Source organism: Ursus arctos, unplaced genomic scaffold, assembly GCF_023065955.2.
Source record: "Ursus arctos isolate Adak ecotype North America unplaced genomic scaffold, UrsArc2.0 scaffold_1, whole genome shotgun sequence".
NCBI classification, from domain to species: domain Eukaryota; kingdom Metazoa; phylum Chordata; class Mammalia; order Carnivora; family Ursidae; genus Ursus; species Ursus arctos.
In genome coordinates, this window is record NW_026622763.1 from 60,858,732 (window position 1) to 60,883,900 (window position 25,169).

The 25,169-nt window shown below is 39.0% G+C and overlaps 1 protein-coding gene across 1 annotated transcript in view; it reads right to left on the bottom strand.

Annotated features, from left to right (window-relative positions):
- Positions 1-5,764: 5,764 nt before the first annotated feature.
- FRZB (frizzled related protein) overlaps positions 5,765-25,169 on the bottom strand; it is a 33,392-nt gene continuing 13,987 nt past the window's right edge. Inside the window, exons 3-6 of the mRNA XM_026492386.4 lie at positions 14,846-14,911; positions 10,808-11,012; positions 10,366-10,429; positions 5,765-7,002 (exon numbers count right to left, since the gene is read on the bottom strand). Of these exons, the coding sequence (XP_026348171.2) occupies positions 6,886-7,002; positions 10,366-10,429; positions 10,808-11,012; positions 14,846-14,911 (452 nt within the window). The 3' untranslated portion in view covers positions 5,765-6,885. The remainder of the gene's footprint in view (positions 7,003-10,365; positions 10,430-10,807; positions 11,013-14,845; positions 14,912-25,169) is intronic.

Consider the following 25,169-nt stretch of genomic DNA (forward strand, 5'->3'; position numbering starts at 1 on the left):
AACTGCTTAAAGGGAGGAACTACCATCGCCCTTTCCTGGCTTCTTTCACTCCCCTATTCCCTAGGCCAGGTACCATGTATTCTCCTGCAACTTCTAGGGCCTCTTTCAGCCCTCGTTACTTAACTGATACAAAGGAAATGGCAATTTGATATATTTCCCAAGCCCTTGCATTTTATTCCTGAAGAGAACAATGTTCTACCCAATAGATTCACTCTCCAATGGCAAAATGCTAGGCAAAGTCCTATCTAAGCACAAGCCTAACCTTTCACAGTACTTAAGTCTCTATGCCACCAAAACTACCTACTTCATTAAGTCCAAAAAATGATCAAACCATTCAAACTAGTTAGTGAACATTTGATTAGATGACCCACAAAGGTAGGCAAACTATAGCCCAAAGGCCAAATCCAGCCTACCTCCCGTTTTTGTAAATAAAGTTTTATTGGAACACCACCATGTTCATTCACATACTACTATCAATGCCTGCTTGTAAGCCTCAAGGGCGGAGCCTGCAACAGAGGCTCTGTGGCCCACGAGGCCTTAAGTATTTACTATGCAACCCTTTACAGAAAGGTGTGCCAACCTCTGGAATTAGGTTGTTCCCTTTTTCAGCTGGCTGATGGGTTATCTTCTTTTTTTTCTTATATGTGCTAGTCCAAGCCCTTAGGAGTTGCCCATATTTCCCAAATTTCAGTTAAAGCTGCCTCTGTTTTGAGAACCCTCAGTGTGTAGCCTGGAATGCAGAGCCTGCACTTTTGAAACATAAACACTTTGTCTCGATATAATTTTAGTACTTCTGGAACTCTCTAGGAAAGGAAAAACACCAAGAAGCTCCTCTGACAAAATTCAGCTCACACTGAGAACACATATCTTTGCAAAAGATGTCTTCTTGCTCACCTAAACAATGAACAATAACCATTCTTGGCAACTAAAATGTTACCAATAACATTAAGAAAAATATTGGTTTACTTGTTTTGTTCCTTTATGTGAAATAATCTATTACTTACAGTGAATAACAGCAAAGCATAAAAACCCACTTCCAAAGCTGGAAGGTTAAGTGAATCAATCTGGAAGTTGACATCTCCTTAGACATAACCAACATAAAGCTGTTCAGCTTCCTATAAGTTTACCATCCTCTGTATTTAAAAGTGGTTAGAGAAGCTTCTTGGTTTTTTGATTTCCAAAATAAAACATGTTTGGAAGAAAACAAATTTTCATCAGTTATATAAGTATTTGTAGAATTGAGTATTATGTGGTTTTTCCAGAATCTTATCTTTCTTAATTGAAAGAATTCATCTTGTCTCCTGACCATGCTACTGTCTAAGCACATCTGCTTAGGAAGAAGAAGAAAAGAAAGAGGATTTCAATCTTCAGTTTGAGAATGAATGAAGGGAATTTTTTGAGTTTGGCATCTTAAAGATGGTGGAGGAGAACAGGGTAGGGTGTAAGATCTCCTGGAAGTCCCTTTTTCTTCTTGGCTGGGTAAGCACTCAATAGAGCCCTGCGTGAGAGCTGGGGACCTTACAGAGAGAATTCAAGATTAAAAGGTGGAATAATTCTGATATTTATTAAACACCCACCATGCTCCTGGCACTGTTCAGCAGCCTCCACCCAGCTCCACTCACCTGATCTTGAACTTGGAGAACAGGCTAAACAGCCAGAAAGTTGCAAAGCAAGAATTTGAATCCAGGTGCCCTAACTTCAAAGCTCTTTTCAAGGTGTGATAAGGGAGCCATTTTGAATGATGGCAAGTTTCTAAAGAAGGAGTGCAAGCACTTGTACTTTCAGGCTATTGGTACCGGGTATATGAGAAGCTAAAGACAAGATGGCCTGAACTAGTGATTTGAAAGAAATTCAGATGAGCTTCATGGATATTGATCAATGGGCTTAAAGAATGGCAATCTCTTCTATTTGTTTCATGCTTGATTTTCTAGCAATTCTGCAGATACTTCCTACAGTCCTGTATTTAATGAATGGAGCAACAGGAGGAGAGGCAGAATCAGGGAGAATGAACAAGACGGAAATAGATAAATGTGCACAGACAGGACAATGCAGCCTCTGGGGTTATAATATTTCTGAGTTTCACACTTTTTAAAGCTTTGATAGTTCCCTTGAGTTATAAGTCATAGGGCAAGACTTCTGCAGTAGAGATTTTGTTTATACTCATCTATTCTTTTGTCCAGTTAAGTCATGGTATTTACCTCATATTCTCTTCTTAATACTAGTAAAGGGATCCTATCTCAGAGAAGCCCTGATTCCCCCACCCCGCCACCGACCACAGTCACCAAAATAATGTAGAAATAAAACTAGAGTGACCAGATCAACTTTATTAGCTTTATTTGCCATCCAGTATAGACAAGAAATACCTTGTTCTCTCTTTCACAGACTATTTACCATCTCAGAGCTAGCCTAAGCTTCAGGTATCACCCCAACCTACCCTTGTTGATGCCCAAAATTTTCCTAAGACCCAACCCTACAAACCCATTCAATCCAATTTCATGAAGTTAAGTGCATGCAGAGGGGGTGGGTGCTGGCTGTTCAAAAGGGCGGCCCCAGCACTCCTAGGCTACTAAGAGCTGTCATTCCCCTCCACAGACTTGAGATTAGTGGGAGGTTCATTTCTACATTTGCTTTCATTTCCGATTTAGCCTCTACAGTCCACACATCCTTTCCTTTTGGGGCTGGACAAGCTTCCCTGAGCACATCCTTTCCTTCTTTATAGCTCCTTGAGTTCTCAACACCCGCCATTCAAAGTGGAAACAACAAATAATGGTTGTACTTTACCCCCTTCTCCCCAAAAACCCCAGCTTTAGTTGTCTTTCAATGTATTGAATCCCTGTCATAATAAAAATATTTAATGAAAGAAAAGCAAGAGGAATTAGGTCGTGTAGAATAGTTTTTCTCTGCTGTGGAGGCCGCTGGTGGCAGGAGGGCTTAAGGGAAGATCTGAGAAGGAGAAACAAGAGTTCCCAGTGGAAAGTAGCCAATCTGGTTTTATCTGGAGTAACCATCAACTTTGAATTTCAACTTTTCTCGTGACCTTGTTAAATACTATTAACTCCATACTTCTCTCCAAATTCAAGGAAAAACGGAAATTTAGAGGGAAAATAACCGTTTTTTTCTACTGAGAATCCCTTATCTTTAAACTATTAATGCCCAAACAAACCGAACTATTAATACCAAAAGAATCACTTGACTTGTTCATTTACCTGCTCATCCTCTTTAAGAGTCATTCCACTGAAACTTTAATTTTGTAGTCCAGGAAAACTGAAAAGCAAAAACAACAGTACTTGGGATCAGAATTAGAACTATATTGTATATGCTTTCTGCCATGCAGTAGGTAGACCTCATTTTAAGAAAAAATATTAGTAGCCCACTCCATGCCTGACACGAGGCTTTTTTACAATGTTAGGATGCATTGATCTTTTTATCAACATTTGCAGTGGTGGAAAACATGTAACTTGGGAAATAAAAATAAGAGGGCCTGAGGCCCAGCTCTGCTACTTTATGAAACTCTGAGTTCTAAGGCCTTGATTTCTTCATCTGTAAAATGGAAATAAAACCTACTTCTGCGAAGTAGGTATTACATGAGGTAATACACATACAGGTGTTTTCTATAAAGCTCTAGCCACTGTTAGATACTATTACCCAACGAGATAACTTTAAAAGGGTCTGACTATGCCATTTTTTGTTATTAATACAGCTGGGAACCATATTCAAAAATTCTATCAGTTGGATTTCAGGAACAGTATTAGAAATCACTGCTCAATCTCATTTTTACCATCTTGAATGCTTATATTATTGAAATATTAAAGCTCACAGTCTGAATACACACCAATCTTGAAATACTTATTTGTCATTTTACTTGTTGAAAAAATAATAGCGAGTAATTTCTTGCAGAAGGCAGTAAGTAGTGCTATTTACTCACAGTGATTGTAATTTTTGTATTTGCCTGAGTAATACAGAACAGATGTGGAAAGCCATGGACTTGTCCCACCCCACCCCCACATGCTCCGCGCAACATATGGCACTGAATCAGATTACACTCTACATGTGACCCAGTAAAATACTCACGTATCTGCGAAGAGAATCCATATTTGCTGTTATTTTCATTTGTGCTAGTCTATTCAGCACGCACCTAACATTTTGGTGATGTTACTGGGCTGGGGAAATTAAAATCCTGAAGGTGAACAAAATTTTTCAAAGAAATTTTAACTCTGTAGATCTCAAGGTTACCAACGAGGGTGCATATAGATTAAATTTTTAGTGACTTTGAAAGTGAGTGCCTGTCAGAAAAGCCCGTACGGAGGCACTAATGAGATACCTTTGTATTATGGCAATTGCGAAGTAGAAATGACTTTGCCGTCTGATGAAAAACACGACCGTCATGATGAAAATCATGTTATCTCCCCAAAGAGGCCTACGCATAATTTATTAATGAAGATATTGCAACAATCAAACAGAAATACCAAAAGCACTTTATTCATGGACCTCAGACCGTTGGAAACTTTGGCTGACGGAGCTTCACACTGATGAGCAAACTCAAACATTACCAGCATAGATCACTAAAGGAAAGGGGGCAAAGAACACAGCTGAACCCAAAAATGGAGGGCTCTTTTGTTTATAAATTGTATATGTTCTGAGCATAAATTGTGTCACCTCTCTACACAGAAGCTAATTATTACCACCACCACTACCTCCCAACCCTGAAAAAATACTGCATAGTCTGGACACATCTGTGTCTTTCATTGTACATCAAAATATTTCATCACTAAAAATTCCTCTTACTGTGGGGGGCGCCTGAGTGGCTCTGTTGGTTATGCAACCGACTCTTGATTTTGGCTCAGGTCGTAATCTTGGGGGCTTGAGATGGAGCCCCCTGTCCAGCTCCACGCTGGGCATGGAGCCTGCTGAAGAGTCTCTCTTTTCCTCTCCCTCTGCCCCTCCCCCATTCGCTCTCACTCTCCCTCTCTCAAATAATGTCTTACTATGCTTTGGAAGAGATGATGACATTTCGTGGATTTGAGAAGCCGATTCTTCTCCATCTCCCACGGTCCATTCTTGCCCTTCTGCCCACAGTGAGCATGAAAGACGCATGAGAGAAACAGGACAATGAGGAAGCACAGCTTTGCAGTCCTCAGTCCTTGAAGCTCCAGTTGGGGCATCCACACCACGATGAGAGATCCCAAGGTGCGCTTCTTTCCTTGTGCCACTTCACGACAATCCCGTGACACTTCCCTTTTTGAGGCTATGAAAGTAGCATCTAGAAAGAGATGCACCTGCCCCCCCAATTTGAGAATAAAGCCCAAAGGGCAGGTGGCCAAATGATCTGGTAGGAACCATCCGGCAACTCGAAAGAGCTTGCAGTCTTCACGGAGGCAAAGGTGGGAACTCGTCTGGGATTCCAGAAACTGTTGGGGCTTAGGCATCAGCCAGAAAGTCGGGATGTTCTCTTGCTTTCAAAAGGGAGAATTTAAAGGAATTATTTGCTATTTGGGGAAACGTTTGTTCCAGAATGAATTTCACTCTGGCATGATTGCCCTTGTAGAAGGAGGCACAGCACCCTTTTGCTTCATAAATGTTTTATTTTCAGCATATGATAGCTTAGAAATTTGGTTCTGCTAATATCAACTATGTAAATTGAAGGGAAGAACCCGGCTGGAGGAAAGGAGGAAGGAAAAGGATCACTTGATCCTCCTCCCATGGGGACACTGCAGCTTGGCCAGTGAGACTGCATTTGGTTCACAAGTCAGAAAAACCTCTCTCCTGACAACCGGAATTCCTTTTATTAGGCATATTTTACTGAGCATTAAACAGCACAAATCCAAATGATAAAGTACAGGCCTGTAATTCAGTTCGGCCTGGGTGTGAGTGCACACACGCACACACACGCACGCACACGCACACCCTCGCACCTTTTACCATCCCACAAGCGACAGCATTTTATAGAGCTATGTATCTTTCAAAACTACCACCCTGGCGCATATGCACACATACCTCCTTTCCCTGGTCAATGCAGCAAGATTTATTTTAAAAGATGGAAAAAAAAGACCTTACACCAATGGGTTTATTGAAAGGGAAGCAAATGTAACAGAGCTACACTGATAACAGCAGATGTCTCGTTATAATTCACTTCCATATGCTGATTAATATATTCACAAACAAACCAAATGTATTGCCCAAAGAAGAATGCTACTGTTTGCACCCCAACAGCCTCTGGTTTCAGCGGTGCTTCTCAGTCAGGCGGAATGTTCCTTCCCCAGCTCCCTGCACTATTTATTTTGCTTCCTGCCAATCTTGCAAATAATTTATCTTGTGTGTCGTTTCCTCGTAAATACTTCCTGGTGCTTGATTGCTTTGCCTGTGTGGCATTTGATTTCAAACTGCCATTTTACCTTTATAAACATTCAGAACTTTTAAGCTTGAGGAGAATGCCCGAAAGGCATGTGAAAACGAGGCAATTGTGATTAGATGAGCACACTATGCTTTACGGCATGTCTAGCTTTCAGTGGATACCAGAAAGCTCTCTTTGCATCCAATATTGCGTTCCCAATCTGGGTGCAGAACAGCAAATTAACATTTACTCCAGCAAAGAGGCCCTGGTATCAACATGTTTAATTTATTATTATTGCAAAGAACAGTTTTCCCAGGATTAGTGAAACAGAATACATATATTTAAGGATCTGCACTCAGACCACAAAAAACAAGGAGGGAGGGGGAGGGAAGAGAAAAACAGAAAACAAGAGAGAAAATAGAAGTAATATCAGTTACCACATGATTTTTGTGGTAAAAAATAGAATATGGCGTGCAATAGTGCAATTTTCCTCTGCTGGTCCAGCAATGCAAGTCTTAATAGGAAGTCCACCGATGTTCTCTGCATTTCAGGAGTTAGTTGCGTGCTTGCCGGGGGGTGGAGTTCCTGCCAGACTTCTGACTCTGAGTGGAATCACTGTGGCTAGAATCACTTTTATTCAGTTCAAGGTGACGGACCTTCATATCCCAGCGCTGTGAAATTTAAAACAGAAAATGCTCACGGGCACATATCACCAGGGTCATCATTTCTATTATTCTAACAACTTAGTAAGACCACAAAGTCAGACCTCAAAAGCATTTTCCAAAAGTATCAAATTTTGTTATCCTGGGATGCTATATGGGCATAATTCTCTGATTATAAAAAAGTATAACATTTTGTTATCTGATAATGCTATACGGACATAATTCTCTGATCATAGAAAGCACGAAATTGGCCACCTAGAATATGTCAGTAATGTTTTCATAGCAAACCTTAAACTTAAAATTTCCATGTCAAATGGTGACAAAAATATCTATCCAAATCCGCGGGTGTTTCCGGAGGTAACATGCACAAGGCTGGCACTCCACGGTGATTGACAATGGAAGATTTACACACAGAATTTGAAGGGCTATTTTTCATCGTCTTCTCTGTTGACACATCAGAACATAGCCTTTCAAAACATACCTGATTTAAGCAGTGAAAAAATGGAAATTTGGGGGGCAAATGGGATCTCTTAAAAATATATTTCCAAGTAATCTCTACCAAGTGCAACAATCACAACAGACAAGGTTCTGCACTCAAAGATTTACAAAGCAGACATTACCAATGTTTCTGATAACCACAATCGAGTTCACTAATATTTCATATTAACAATGCCAAGAGGGTATACATGTAAAATAATAAATTAAAAGGAAGTTATATTTTGGGTATTATAGGTAGTGAGTAAGGACTACAGCAGTACTTCTCAAATTTCAATAAACATAGAAATAACCTGGAGATACTGTTAAAATTGCAGATTCTCAGTCAGTAGGTCTGGGACGGAGCCCAAGATTTTCATACCTAGCAAGCTCCCTGGTGATGCCAGTGTTGCTGGTCCAGAGACCACACTTTGAGCAGCAAGGAGCTAAGGTCAGACGGCCCAAGTCCGAATTCTAATTCCATCAGTTACTGTGCAAAGTTTCTTGAACTTATTAAACCTCATTTTCATCATTAACACTTGGAATTAATAATAAAATATACTTATAAGGCTGTTCTGAAGATTAACAAATAAAAAATACATAAAGGGCTTAGTACATAATAAATTATCACTTTTTAATTACTGCAAAGAATTCTTCATTTTAGCATACCTTACTCCCCGATCTTACTGTTTTTCTTATTTAAAAAATCATCTGATTCTCAGCTGCCCAGGGCAGACCAAATTTTTTTTTTTTTTAACAACCTGCTATATCAGAGACTTAGGCAAACAACCATTTGTATGGCAAAGCCATAAGAAGGTCTTTATTTCTTATTCTATTCACTGAGCAAAAAGAAAAAAAAAAAAGATCAGCTAAAAAGGGCAACTCTTATTTGGGGAAAAAAAAACAAAAACCAGTATCCTCCATAAAGCTCTTTTTCACATCCTCAAATTGACAGGAAAACTAAAGTAAGCATCTCAATAATTCTAGCCAAAAGAGATTTTCTACCCAAGATCTTCAGCCATGAGTATCTGCATATGAATTAAAAATTGTTCACATTATTGGCTTAATTCTTCCCTTTAGCATGTTTAAATCCAGACTGAGAGTATAAAGGATTTCACAGTAACTCTGTGAGTCCCCTGTAGAAAGCAATGGAAAATATGTTTGCCTAAGAAATAGGATAAACAAGCCATGTGTCCTGGGCTTTACATGATGGCCATTGTTTTGGTACCAAAAGAGAAGCAGCAAGCCTCGTTACATGCTTTGCAGCAGGGATGTTGAAAGCTCTTCCAACTGGTACAGGAATTTAGGACAAATTCCTGTTCTGCATTAGCAAGCAGAAAACCAAATTAAAAGGACAGTAAGAGATTCCAACTTCCTGAAGAGCCACTTTTTAATAAACGCAAAGTAATTGAAAAGAGATACAAATAGAGAATTCCCACAAGTCTGAACTTGAAATGCATCTCACTTTTGACAAATATACTGAGAAAAAAAGAACTTACCAAAGGGTAGTTTCTCCCTGCAAAATAATGCCGTTTACATTTTTGTAGGTCACTTAAACTCAAATGTGTCTGCTGTGTCAAGTGCCAGATGTAGAAGATAAACTGCCCAGGGGTGTTTAACTTACCCTGTAAATGTTTCCCAAGCCTTCAAACTCACAGAAGGAAGGGGATGTATTATGTTTGGTACAATTCCCACTCTTTCTTTCTTCCTTCTTGCCCTCTGCACGTGCGTGCACATGCACGCACACACACACACGCACACCCTTTTCAATTCTTTGCCATTTTTGCATACATTCCTTTTTTTGAAACAGATTTGCTTAGGATAGTAAGAAGAAATGAAACCTTCTAACTTTCTATAATAAGGTCATTTACTGTGATTTTTTTAAATGCATCAATTCCAGAATCTAAGAATCATTGGCTTAAAAATAAAGCTCCATTACTGCTCTAAGGACCTGATTTGGTCAGATCTCTTACACACAGATGAATGTGGCTGCATCTTGTACAGAGGAATTGGTGTCTATGAATTGGGACAACATTGGCCGTTTCCTACCCATCATTTATTCTTTCCTTCTTCTTTGACTCACAGAACTGCAATTTGTCCAAGGAAGTGATACGTCCAGCTAAAAAACTGCATTTTCCAGCTTCTCTTGCAGCTAGGGATGGATAGGAGACTAAAACCTAAGTATAAATTGCCAGATGGGGCCCTTGGAAACTCCTTTTTACCTCCCTTATTTTCTCCCTGAGATACAGGTGTAATGCTGAAGGTGGGCAGCCATCTTGTGACCTCCAGGTGAACATGAGCATGGAAGCAATACCCTTAAAAATGGCAGAACAGGAAGCTAGGAGGAGCCTGGAGCCCTAATGATAATGTGGAGCCACCCAACCAGGACTGGACTAACCATAGCCAGATTTCTCATTGCGAGAAGTGAGGCAACTATGGTTAAATCTCTGCTACAATTACAGAGAATTCACTTTTTTTTTTTTTTTTAAGATTTTATTTATTCATTTGACATAGAGACTGCCAGCGAGAGAGGGTACACAAGCAGGGGGAGTGGGAGAGGAAGAAGCAGTCTCCCAGTGGAGGAGCCTGATGTGGGGCTCAATCCCACAACACGGGGATCACGCCCTGAGCCAAAGGCAGATGCTTAACGACTAAGCCACCCAGGCGCCCCAAGAATTCACTCTTTAAATTGACATTAAAAACAAATTCCCGTCCTTAGAATTTGAGACACAAACACAGACACACACACACACACACACACACACACACACATACACACACATCTCAGGTTTAAGTATGTCTCATGCTCTTAAGGGTAACTCTTTCGTTTAAATGACAAATGGCTGGTTTTCTACTTTTATTTTTGTGTATCACTTTGAACATAAAATACAGGCTTACCTTAACTTTTTTACCAAGTCGATCCTTCCATTTCTCAGCAATAGAACCTTCCACCAACAGTAATCTGTATTTTTTAAAGAAGCAACCATTTTTGAAAAATTAAAACATATTACCGAAAAACACAAGGAATCATTGTCAAAAAAGATTTATTATTTATTCTAGAGTAGGACAGCCAAGTTTTAGAACAGTAAATCTTGACAATTTGGGAGTCATGGACTCCCTTGAAGAAGAAATGATGTTATGATCCCTCTCCCCCAGAAAAAGCACACCCACAAATTGCACACATACACTTTTCTACCCACTACATGATATTATGGGACCCAACTGAAACCTATCTATAAGCCCCTGGAAGTTAGAGAGAGCCCCAGGTAAGAACCCCAGAGTAAGAGGTCTAGAGAAATGCAATAAAGAAAGGATAGAAACAGCAGTTATTCTGAATTACCTGGAGCGTTCCTCATCTTCATAGCCCATGATGATATATTCCTCGTTAACATTAAGCGGAGGACACAGGCAGCCAGAGCTGGTGTAAAGGTTAATGGTGTCCCGTGGAATGTTTACCAGAGAAGCCTTTAGAATCTCCTTCACCTCAACTACTACAGTCACATCATGGCACTTGGTCTTTACTTCTTTAACTTTAGCCCGAATGACTGGATAAAAGAAAATAAAGCTGATGTGGTCATATGATACACAATAGATACCCCACTCAAAAAAGACAAGTAGGCCCCTTTCTAGTCAATTTATAAAAGTCAACCCGATATTTTTGCCTTAGATCGTAGTGAATGACACACTACACAACACACCTGCCCCCTTTACTGTTCAGCCCTGATCCCCTTCCAATTCACATACACATAGATATTTGTGTGTGTGCATACGTGTGTACATGTATTTCATTGTGAGAAATCTACTTCGATAATCAAAGGTTGAGGGAATCAGATGTGATTTTCCTCCAGTATTTTATTTTGAATGTGTACATACATGCTTTCAGTTGCTGCCAACAGGAATTTATATTAATTTCACTCTATGTAAAGACCTGGTATTTAATATGCTTTCTTTCTCTCTATCAGATCTATTAATAGATTTTCTGAAGAGTTGGGGCCTCTACAGTGTTTCAAAGTCCTGTTCTAGAGTGTTCCCCAGCTGCTCCTGCCATCTTTCCACCTTGCTCATCTTAGGGACTGTTCAGACGCCAGCTCCTTTCTTCCCTCGTTTCGGTACAGATTATCATTTATATTCTCCTGTAGGTATGCTACGTTTTCTTCTTGAATAAGAACGGCTACCCTGAGACCATGTTTCTTCCATGTGCTCTGCAGCCAGACCGCCCAACATCCCCTCCCCTCCTGTGCTATGGAACATGGTCTACTATGTTCATTGCATGATGTACTTCTCTCAACAGAAATACTGGCCCCCAATATAACTCACAAAAGCCAGCTTCGCTTCTCAGTATTAAGATGAACTGCCTTAAAGTAACCAATTCAGCTGCAAAGTCAAAGTGTTTGACTCAGAATCTACAAAGTACAGTTCTGCTTCTAATCTGTATATTCTGTCCTCTGGAAGAGCCAAATGTTTTAGATTCCTCCTTCTGATAAATGAGCTTGTCCTTTTTTTTTTCTCTCTCTCTTAAGGAGAGGTTTGAAAAAGCCTGCAAAGAAGTAAAAATGTCAATTAGCAAGAAGCCAGCGGCTTTTGGCCCAGCTCCCTAGTCCAATATCCAGGGACGTTACACAGAGGAAGACACAACGGATCCAAACGAATCCACTTTTTGAAAGCCTTTTAGCACGTATCTGCAAACCACTTTCGTCTGAGTCCCTTCCCATGGCCTTTAGGGTCTTTTGGACTACAAAAGAATAGAAAGAAGTAACCCATGCAAATACAAAGCCAGCTAATAAACCGTTCCTCCTATCAATGCCCCAACTTCATAGAGAGACATTCAATAACACTCCACCAGGTAGGACATGTGGATGATAGAAATTAAGCTGCTGGTTCTAAAAACTTTAGGACAGAACCTCATGTTTGCTCCACAAGTATTTCAATTTCCAGAGAAAGTATAAGGACTACCGTTAATGGAACAGAACTACCAGCTGTCCCTGTTTGGTGCGACTTGTGAGCCAAAGAATCCCTTCTTCGTGTTCTCTCAAGTCTGTATTTTAACAAAAAATAAGATTGCCCTTTTTGAAATGTCATTTGGGAGATTCGGATGATAAATCGACAAGCCCGGCTAGCAGACATTTTTCTGTGTCCTGGTTTATGTAAATGTGCTTCAGAGCCTCCATCAGCTCTTAGAGATTAGCAAACTGCAACCGTTCTCAACCTAATGATTTATTTACCCAGTGTGGCTATTTTCATTAGAAATTTTTAGCACATGTACCCACTCCAAAATAAATATCTCTCTACAAGACTTACTTTATTATTCAAGTAATTTTGTTAAAGCTCAAGAGCTTTTACTGAATTAATCTGAATGAAGCCGAGGTTGTCTGAATTATCATTTACCCCCCACCCCCACTTTGTTTTCTCATTAGACACCGGCAGAGACTACTGATAAAAATCAACATATTTTAGAATTAAAATTGCGTTTTCCTTTCGGAGTTCTTCCTTCTATTTAATCATTCCGGTGCCTGCCTTCGCCCAAAGAAGCTCTAAGGAGGCTGCAGACACATGGAAATGCTTCATCTATGGGCAAGCTGGTTACTGTTTGGCTATGAGGAAGAAATGATCTCCTTCCCGTTAATTGTGACCCGTATTCCATTTTACCTTATGATATTCACTTGGACTCATAACCACTAGCATTTTAATTTTTAACCAAAATAGCAGCACCAACCGTCACAGCACTAAGAAAGTGAGATAAAGTAAAAATTGATAATAAGTAAAATAAATACAAAGTCAACTGAATTTCCTTGAAATAACATTTTTACTATGCTTTTGTTTTTAGTATAACTATACTTAAAAGTTCACGTAACATTTTTCAGTCTCAAAAAACCTAATCTCCTAAAAATCAAGACCTCTATTTCCCTGTGAGTTTTCACATCAGTTTTTAGAGGAATGGGTTCTCAGATGAGCAGCCAGGCATTTAACTCCTCAGAAAAACATGACCTTTCAACCTTGGAAAGTGCATCAACCACTGGCTAAGAGAAATTAGATTCCTCTTAAGATGAGTAGTAAGCAAAAAATAAAAATTGATTCCATTGAAGAAAGACTTGGGAAACTAGTACATTTATTTCAAAGAGATTTATTACACTGAAAATTTTCTACTTTATACCTTGTAATACACAGTATTTTCATAGATATCAAAGATTAGTCTTACAGAGTCTTACCAATTTCTCTCCTCCTGATTCCCAACAGCTTAGAAATAGAAATAAATCTGTGCTATATGTCCTCTGTCCTCTAAAATAAGGCACATAAATTCAATGATAAAATTCTCATTTTAATAAAATAGTTTCCTTTAAACTCTATTTAATTGTCATGTTTTTATTCATTGACTCAGCATCAACAATCTTCTTCAGAGATAGTCACACAACCTTCATTAATCTCATAGATGCTAGGAAAAAAATCACAATAAAATGCCTATGGATTACAGCAAATGTTGATTTGTCCTTTATTTTATCAGCTGGAAAACTCTAACTAAGCTTTCCAAATATAATAGTACTTGCTATCTGTGACTCTCAAGCATGCCAGTACCCAAAAGTACATTCTAAATGATTTAAGAAAGGACAATCTGGGTTCAATAATCACTGATAAAATTAGCATAATAGTACATCTCATGGGGCAGCTGAGAAAACTGTAAGAGCAAGTGTATAGGAACCACTCAGCCCAGTACCTGGTACAGAGACAGGAGGATTTTCCTCCCTAAGTCTGTCGGCTACATTTGGAGTGGTGGTTCTTCAATGAATATTTTAACAGAATGTCACTTTTCTTGGTCAAGCTAGACAAAAAAACATTTCCTTAATTGAATACTAACAACTTCTGTGAGTGCTACCTTCCAACTCTGTCAACGTGTTCCATGAGATAGACTGCTTGGAGAAACCAAGCTGCACTCTATTACCCGTCAGTCCCTGAGGCGTCAAAGTACTCCTCTGTTGACCCCAGCAAAGTGGACTTTGAAGCACAACTGAAAACCCACACAGCTCCAGACATTCAGGCTCAAACCCTCCTTACCCTCTCAGAAAAGGAAGAGTTCCTCTCATCTCGTTTGAAACGCAGTTCTGGGTACTTACCTAATTACATGGTTTCAACATGGCAGCAATGCCGCCTGAGATGCTGCAAAATCAAGCATGTGTTAAGAAAAAAGAACAAAAGAATTTTGCCCATGGGACATTTTAATTGTTTGGGAGGAACAGGGGACTTGTGCTTAAAAGTTGTCCTTGTTTGGTTTTAAGCCTTATTTTTAAACTGCTCTACGAATTCTCACACACACACACACACACACACACACACACACCCTTTCTTAGCACAGCAGTTGATAGGTCAATCATGAAGTTATCCTTACCATAGTTGTAATTGTTTCGGAAATAGATCTTCTGTGTAGCTCGAATAGGCTTACATTTGCAGCGTTCTGAAAAATACAACATTTTAGCTATAAGCAAAAATTCAACATGAGCTTTCTTTTATTCGTTCACATTTGTTGGTAAGATTCGACCCAAATTTGGTGGTGAGGAGGCTCTTCGCAATTCTATGTGTCTGATCTCTTTCTCCTGGGACCACTTTCATGTTCATTCTACTTACCTAGCCTCTTATTTAATGTCAATATGCTCATAAGCTCTTACTCTTCCACAAACCACCCAAATCCTGAGGAAACCCTGCTCACCACCACGCATGAAGAGAGCATGAACCCCAAATCCTGAAAGAAGCATGTTTCGTGCCTATGGAAGTAGAATCAAGGGCTACTGAGAGGCAATTGGCTGCTTATGATCAGGTAACTGGTTTACCTCTGTGGGGTACCGCCGGCTTCATATATGCCTTACAGATTACATGACACGTTTCCAAATACTAGTTCCTGATCTAAAAGCAACTCAATGGGATAAGCAGGTATGATTACAACTCAGGGAACTTAGTGAAGTTCTTAAGAGGAGCCATGAGTCCCATCTAGAGGCCAAATAACTGCTATTTAACTCAATGGTATTTTTATGCTTATTAGAAGAAATTACTATTTGAAATGAGAACTTCCATGTTTTTCAAATCTGGTGAGTAGTGACAAGAATACATTTTATATATAAGACAGGTATATGTAATGAAAGTTTGAATTGTCTCAAAATGTTTCAAATAGAGGATAAATCACATCTTGGAAAGTGGATTACTATATTGTTTATAGATTACTTAGCTAACAAATATATGTCACATATGCATTGTAACCATGATAAGTTGTTAGTCATTAAAGTCAATCTAAAAATAGAAAATAATACACAATTCTCTCAGGAAGCATTTTAGTCTGTACAAAGATTTCTCTAAGCCGTGTTCCTGAGAAAGCTTCATTGAAGATAAATGGCATCAGTTTATGCTTTGACACAGAAAAAAGAAAAAAAGAGTACATCAATCACAGAAAGAAAGTCAATAGAAGTATTTTGTTTTAGAAATGTTTTACGTTAGCATAGACCAATAAAAGGCAGAAGCTTTTGATGACCAGCTGATGTTTTTTTTTTTTTTTAAGATTTTATTTATTTATTTGACAGAGAGAGACAGCCAGCGAGAGAGGGAACACAAGCAAGGGGGAGTGGGAGAGGAAGAAGCAGGCTCCCAGGGGAGGAGCCTGATGTGGGGCTCCATCCCAAAATGCCGGGATCACGCCCTGAGCCGAAGGCAGACGCTTAACAACTGAGCCACCCAGGCGCCCCCAGCCGATGTTTTCTAATCAAAATAAATGTTACTTCCAGTTGAACTTATGGATAACATGCTGTAAAGTAGCAGTCCCAAGAAGAGTTGCAGGCACCCTTCCTAGCAGCTTTTAAGTTCTAGAAATCACCATTAATGGGGATAGGTGCTATTCTACAAAGCAGTGACAACAACATTATTCTCATCCATAAGAGAGGTGAGGATTTTCTCATACTACCAGCACTTCCCTTGTTCTGCAGATAATTTTTAACACACAATTTCTGTGGAATAAAGATCTCAAATCAATAAATTATGGGTAATTTCAGTGTTGGTTGCTATTCTGAAGACGTCCACTCCAATAACATTCTTACCCACAAAACATTTATATTCCTATTTGTCAAAAAAAGGAAAGTTATCTAGTTCTATTGTTAGTTGCTTTATTTTGTACTGAAATGTTACAAATTTTTTAAGGAGATATTCCTGTTTTGCTGAAATATAGTTGACACAGAATGTTACATTAGTTGCAGGTGTACAACACAGTAATTGGATAAGTCTATACAGTATGCCATGCTCACCAAAGGTGTGGCTACCATCTGTCACCACACATCACTATTAGAATACCATTGACCATATTCCCTATGCTGTGCCTCTTATCCCTGTGACTTATTCGTCCCATAACTGGAAGCCAGTACCTCTCTCTCCCCTTCATCCACTTTGCCCATCTTGCCCCTCCCATCCTCTCTGGCAATAACCAGTTTGCTATCTATATTTATGGACCCATTTCTGTTTTTGTTTGTTCATTTGTTTTGATTTTTAGATTCCACATATAAGTGAAATCATACGGTATTTGCTTTTCTTGGTGTGACTTATTGTACTTGGCATAATACCCTCTAGGTCCACCAATCTGGTCACAAATAGCAAGATCTCATTCTTTTTTTGACTGAGTAATATTCCAGTGTGTGTGTGTGTGTGTGTGTGTGTGTGTGTGTGTGTGCGCGCGCGCGCACGCATGCACACGCACCACATCTTTATTCATTCATCTATCAATGGACACTTAGGTTGCCTCTTATTTGGCTGTTATGAATAATGCTGCAATAAACAAAGGGGTGCATGTATCTTTTTGAATTAGTGCATTTGTTTTCTCTGGGTAAATACCCAGTAATAGAATTACTGGATCATACGGTGTTTCTATTTTTAATTTTTTTTTTAAAGTAAGCTCTACGCCCAATGTGGGGCTTGAACTTGCAACCCTGAGATCAGGAGTTGCATACTATATTGACTAAGCCAGCCACGTGCCCCTCTATTTTTAATTTTTTGAGGAGCCTGCATACTATTTTCCACAGTGGCTACACCAATTTACATTCCCGCGGCCAGTTCACGAGGGTTCCTTTTCAAGGAGAGATATTCTTGAGATGAGACCTTTTCTGAAGAAGTAGCTGCTATAGCCTTTGATTTACAAATTCTTCTCTCCCACATACACAGAGGGATTTGTGCCTTTCTATTTCTCAAACATATATTTCTCAAACATAATGCATGTAGATAAATTATCTACATATTTGTAATTCTTTAGAAATGTGCTCATACTCTAACAATAATTCTTGGCAAAACTATACCATCACTGGATTGAGTCTAATAGCATGTTACCATACAACGTTGCTTGAAGCATAAACAAATAGATTCCATAACCTTCCCAAGCACCGATTTTTCGAAAATTATATCATTAAGTGACTTAGGAAGATTTCAAGTAGGAATTTACATAACTATATACACACAACTACATATACATAGCTAGATCATTTCCTAACACCAAAGAGCAAAGCAATTACATTCTTGGGACTAGATTTGATTCACCTACGTCGCACTTATCTCTGCTAGCCTCAGGGGTGGCAGAGCCACACCATAAATGTGACCCTTGCCATGCTTCAGTCCCTAGCTCTTGCTAAAAACAAACATCTGGCTAGTTGAAGTAATTAGTAGCTCACTAAAATAACAGAATAAAAGGAGAAGTGGAAATTTATATCTACAAGGCTCAAATCTGGACACTTCTTTTCACTTATCGATGCTAACTCAAGCCAAATACATTCGTATCAGAGTGTAGTCATGAAAACTATATCTTAGATGGATTCTTCTTCTTCTAAAGTACATTTGCTCACATCTACATACATATCCCCAAAAGCCCAAAAACTGGGAATTCGCAAAGAAGCATGGAGGGATATCGTACATGCATTATTCATTATGGTTTTTGTACCTGCCACCCTAAATCAGATTGGAACGGCCTCTTTTTTTCCTTCTTCTTCTATAAAGAGTTGATTTCTCAGAATTTATGGAGCTAGTAATATTATCATCATTTCTACTTTAATTTGCTAGTAATTGTGCCAGTAGTCTTCCTTTCCCAGCTTCCCAATTGCACAAGGTTTTTAAATTTTGGTTTCTACAGTGGCAAAATAAAATCTATTATTTACTGAGCTTTGCACAAAAACCGTTAGATATTGATTTGCATGCATTCTACTGTTGAGAAGAAAAGGTTGTAAAGGAACTGCTTTGGCATTTTTATCTAAAGAAAAAAAGTACATGAACAAGTTAAAGGACCTGGCTGCAACGAGATAAGTGACAAAGAATTCTTCAACCATGGGGAAGGTTTTGTATTAACAATACATTTGCCTCAACATCTAGGATCGAACATAACAAAATAGCGTGGCGTGCTGCATCCCACAAGCATCCACGGGCCTCCATCAGCAAACCACCTTTGGCAGCTCTCCCTCACATTTTTGCTTGGTTCTCTCCGGCACTCTCCTAGAATCAATGATTTCCTACATCTCTGCTAATGAAACTGAAGACTGTTTATTATCCTTGTACAAACATGAGTATATCACCCTCATACAAACAGTTTCAAAATTAACATGCTTGAGCTCCACAGAATCCAGTTTGCAACTCAGAGGAGATGCCCCCATGTACTTCTCAACAATGAGGCTTCTTATAAATATAATTCAGAGAGGAAAGTAATCACATCCTTCTTTATTCAAATTTTCATTCATAAAAACGGCCCCATTTATCGAAAACACGTAATGATAATAGTATTTTTAAAGACTCATATGGTTTCATAAAATCTGAAGAATTGTAAGTACCTGATAAAATGATGAAATTTGATTCTTGGTGGACCTTCACTACTTAATGCCATCTGTTCAACTTCATGCTTAAGGCTGATACAATTTTCTAACCTTGACCTTTGCTTGAAATTGACTACTGCCTGGGCTCATCCAGAGCCCTACGACTGTAACTGACTTCCTTTGCCAGATTCCAAAACCCCTATAGATTTTCGGGTACCATGACTTTGCAATACTACTATCTATGAATTAGTATTTTTCTGCTTTTTCTAGGAGAAGACACCTTAGATCTGTGTGCAAAATCTATTATCAAAAAGTTGTGGGGATTAAAGAAAATATTCTATTTGTTTTACCATTTCCACTGTAATTTCAAGATTGACTCATTCTAATCAGATCAGAGTTTAAGTAATTTTAATTTGTACTAAATGTATAATATATTTTATATCTTGGCATTTGACCCTAGAAGCCCACTTGCCCCCTTCCCTCCATTTTAAGAAACATAGGAGCAAACCACAAGTTTTAAAACAGACATAAAAAATAAATTTTTACAATTTGAACATCTATATTCTTATGCAAATTCAAGAGCAGTTGATGAAACAGAAGAGATAATCTTCTAACCAAAAATCATCTGCAAGTTGATTTTAAAATTAAAGTTTAAAGTTTATACTTAAAAGTTTAAGTTTAAAGATAAAAATGTACTAATTTTTTTCCTAGAGATAGAAACTTCTATATGTATTACATTTAGTTTGGGGAGGAACTATATTTTTAAAAAATAGAGGAAATCACATCAGTATTATGCTCCCACAAGGGTACACTATTCCACAAAAAGAATGAAATGAAACACAGAAATGGATAAATCTCAAAAACATTACACAAAAACAAAAGTAGCCAGTCACAAAAGAATATTGTACTATATGATTTTTACATGAACCTGAAAAACAGACATTATTATGATAAAAATAACCCTTGTGCTTGTCTCACAGTGGGGTGGGTGATTGGGCCCAAGGGAATTCTCGGGGGTGATGGAAATGTTATTTTGATCTGGGTGATAGCTACACAGGTGTATACATTTGCCAAAATTCAGTGTGGCATACACTTAATTATGTATTTTACTGTAAGTGAATTATACATCGATAAAGTACCAATAACATAAAAATTCATGAGACATTCCTTTCATTTTTCCATAAACTGAAGTGTGACATGACTTAGCAGCTGTTCATTACATGTTTAAAATAATATTTATTTCCCAATCATAAGCATAAGACAAAGAATCTATTAGATTTTATTTCGGATGAGAGCAGTATGTGGAAAATGCAATTCAGTTAATTGGTGAACGTAGGTAATATAATAAGGCTTTAAAACGCAAAAATAACATTTGCTCAGTTTAGCTTAAAAAACAAACCTCAAATATTGTAATAGAGGTCTCTATTCATAGTAATTTGTAATTTGTAAAGGGGAACGTTTAAGATTGAGAGGACTAACACTGTATTAATGAGAAAAGGAAATTTAGTTTATTCCTTTAGGATTTCGTTCTTCTGAATTTTTTAAATAAACTGTCCTTCACATTTCTGGACCCAAGGATCATTCAGGATATACAAAATATAGACAGTCAATGAGACTCGCCCATTTTCTCCTGTGAGATCTGAAGTGCTATGTTCAGCAATATACTCTAAAGAGCTCAATTAACAAAAACAAAGTGGGCTTCACAGTCTTTGAGAACGTCATGTATCAGGATGCCTGGATGGCTCAGTCAGTTAAGTGTCTCCCTTCAGCTCAGGTCATGATCTCAGGGTCCTGTGATCTCAGGGTCCTGGGATGGAGCCCTGTGTCTGGGTTCCCTGCTCAGTGGGGAGACTGATTCTCCCTCACACCTTTCCCTGCCTCCCTCCCCCACTTGTGCTCTCTCTCACACTCGCTCGCTCTCTCTTGAATAAATAAATAAAATCTTAAAAAAAAAAAAAGAAGAAGAAGAAGATCAGTTATCTATCTAGCCCTCTCAAGCACACAGAAAAGAGGGCAGAAAAGGGAGGTGCAGTCACTGCTCACTCCCTGACCCCATGTCCCGGGCATACAGTATGCCTGGCATGAGGAGGCGGCCATTACATTTCTAATGAACAGTGGGGTGGATGGACCAATAAGCTGACTATGAAGTTTCGATACTGGGGACCTGAGAAAACAATGGTGCCACATACTAAAAAAGAAAGTTGTAAAGAAGAAATGTGTTATTAATTCAAAGATGGCTTTAAATATTAACTAGGTTGTATTTGAAGTACAACTAGGTGACTCGGGTAGAAATGTTTACTGAACGAGAAATGTGGCGCTCTACCCGTGACAGTGATAAGACCTGGAGTCACGAGACTGATAACGGAGCCCATGGAGCTGGGTGCACTCCCACAGGAAGAAACCATTGTAAGGAGAGAGGAGCAGAGGCCAAGCACAGAGCCTCGGGGAATGCCCACAGCTGGGGGACAGGAGAAGCACAAGCACGATTTGGGTAACAGCTCGAGGAGGAGAATGCTTAGGAATAAAAATGAATCGAAAGTGTCAAATACTGCAAAGTAATAATAACAATAAAAAAAGGAACACATAGGGGCGCCTGGGTGGCACAGCGGTTAAGCGTCTGCCTTCGGCTCAGGGCGTGATCCCGGCGTTACGGGATCAAGCCCCACGTCAGGCTCCTCCACTATGGGCCTGCTTCTTCCTCTCCCACTCCCCCTGCTTGTGTTCCCTCTCTCGCTGGCTGTCTCTATCTCTGTCGAATAAATAAATAAAATCTTTAAAAAAAAAAAAAAAAAAAAAAGGAACGCATATACTTGTAAGCTACTATAAAATTATAAATATACTACTTTTTATCTATCCTAATTTTTTTTCCAATAAAAGGCAGAAGTTCCCCCCAAGTTAATTCAGCTGCTATAGTCAATGTACATTTGCACCAAAGAGAAAAACTAAATTCCTTCCCCCAGTTAGGAGGAAGTCAAAGGGAAGGGAAGAAGTTTGGAGAAGGAGAGAGAGAGTGAATTTTTAGAACCTAATCCAGTCGTAGCCCCCCCCCCCCCAGAAGAGGGGGTAGCTGGGGCAGACCTGGCAGGTGCAGGCAATCAGGGATCCAGTTACTCAGCAGCTGCCACTCAGCCACCCAGAAGAGTCGGCAGCACCTCTGACATTGGGCAGGGAGATGTTAGTGAACACCGAGCAGAGCACCCAGCTTACACTGGGGATACTGCTAATGTTTCCCTGATTCGAAAATATATCCGATGGAAACTCAGAGGTCAATACAGTCTGATTTTATATTTGTAAACAAACCAGAAAAGCAATTTGGTTATGCTTCTATAATTAATTAGTGTCAGAGTTTACCAGCTATATCTCCTCCCTGGAAAAATTTGTGTTTTTCAAAAATAAAAATTCATAAACTGGTCACCATCCCAAAGTAGAAAACAGAGAATTCTTATAATAAAAAATAGATCTTTTCATTGCATCATTTGAATACCTGCCTTCATTTTCTGTGTTGATTTGACAGACCAAATGACTCAGTGGAATAAAACTAAAATTGTTTTTCCCCAAATTCCACGTGATGGAAACTAGAGGTGATGTACTCCTTGTTAGGACAGCGGGTTTACAATAGTAAAACTCACAAATTGGAAGCTGCTTCAACAAAGTCATTATCTCAAAAAGGAAGAAGGAAGAAGGAAGGGGAAGGAAGGGGAAAGAAGGGGAAGGAAGGGGAAGGAAGGGGAAGGAAGGGGAAGGAAGGGGAAGGAAGGGGAAGGAAGGGGAAGGAAGGGGAAGGAAGGGGAAGGAAGGGAAAGGAAAAAAGAAAAGAGAGGAGGCGAGAGGAGGCGAGAGGCGAGGAGGGAAGGGGGGAGGGGAGGAGAGAAGGGAATCGTTAAGCTTCCTGGCAAAGGATACATTAACTGGAGTGAAAGAATTTCTTTTCCAAATTCCAGGCAGAAACAGCTTGACACTTTTGAAAGTGGGGTTATGTGGGTTTTACAGTGTTTTTATACCTTCCCCATTCCCTGTTTTATCAACCTCGGCTGCTCCATTTTTCCAAAGCACACAATTTTAAGTGCAAAATAATTTATATTTTCTTTACAGAACATGTGAATATGTCAGTGCATTTTTTCACAAGCAGAATGAGCTTGGTTTTGCCTGTTTGTTGGTTGGTTTTCATCGTTCCCATTATACCAGGGAATGGGAAAACATTTGTAAAAGAAGAACAGTAAACACAAAACCCAAGAAATGACATTCATCACAGGTAGTTTTACACACTGAGCTGTTTTTGTATATTATTTATAGTATTGTTGATGCCATCTTCTTTCATTGACAAATTGAAGTACTATATTATTCTAACCATAACTTCTGGATAATTTGATAGCACATGCCTGCACTTGGCCAAAAATGTTGACTTACCAATTATACTATGCAAATGAGCCTTGTGGTTTGTTTTGATCAAATATAAAGTAGGAGTGATCATTAAAATAGGACCATGGCTAGACACCGATAATTTTCAGCTGATTTTATGACACTGCAAGAACATTCTCAATTGCATCAAGTAGGTAATGAAATAATTCTAAATAAGTCATTTTCATTCACTTACGTTTTTCACAAGATAAATATTTGTTGGGCACCTTTGGCAGACATTGCCTCTGGCCAAACCCTTGTCACTCTGACAAGATTCAGTGGAAATCAACAATGAAAACTGCTGCAGTCTAATGAAAATTGATATCTCAAATTTATTTACAACTCAATAAAATAAATATTCCACTTCCACACCTTACAAGGTAGAGGCACCTGGGTGGCTCAGTCAGTTAAGCATCCAGCTTTTGATTTTGGCTAAGTCATGATCTCAGGTCGTTTCAGTGGAATGACTCTTTTTTTATTTTTATTTTTTTTAAAGATTTTATTTATTTATTTGACAGAAACAGCCAGCGAGAGAGGGAACACAAGCAGGGGGAGTGGGAGAGGAAGAAGCAGGCTCATAGCGGAGGAGCCTGATGTGGGGCTCGATCCCATAACGCCAGGATCACGCCCTGAGCCGAAGGCAGACGCTTAACCGCTGTGCCACCCAGGCGCCCCTAGTGGAATGACTCTTATAGAGGATGAGCAGGTAAATGAACAAGTCAAGTGATTCTTTTGGTATTAATAGTTCGGTTTGTTTGAGCATTAATAGTTTAAAGATACGGGATTCTCAGTAGAAAAAAATGGTTATTTTCCCTCTAAATTTCCGTTTTTCCTTGAATTTGGAGAGAAGTATGGAGTTAATAGTATTTAACAAGGTCACGAGAAAAGTTGAAATTCAAAGTTGATGGTTACTCCAGATAAAACCAGATTGGCTACTTTCCACTGGGAACTCGTTTCTCCTTCTCAGTTCTTCCCTTAAGCCCTCCTGCCACCAGCGGCCTCCACAGCAGAGAAAAACTATTCTACACGACCTAATTCCTCTTGCTTTTCTTTCATTAAATATTTTTATTATGACAGGGATTCAATACATTGAAAGACAACTAAAGCTGGGGTTTTTGAGGAGAAGGGGGTAAAGTACAACCATTATTTGTTGTTTCTACTTTGAATGGTGGGTGTTGAGAACTCAAGGAGCTATAAAGAAGGAAAGGATGTGCTCAGGGAAGCTTGTCCAGCCCCAAAAGGAAAGGATGTGTGGACTGTAGAGGCTAAATCGGAAATGAAAGCAAATGTAGAAATGAACCTCCCACTAATCTCAAGTCTGTGGAGGGGAATGACAGCTCACTCTTGCTCTCTATCAAATAAATAGATAAATAAATCTTAAAAAAAAAAAAAAAGACACCTTAGAAGGCAGGACACATGGACCCAAATCAGTATAAATTCCTAGAGGAAAGTAAAATATAAAAGGTATACAGGAACTAATTGTAGTTATAATATTCTTGT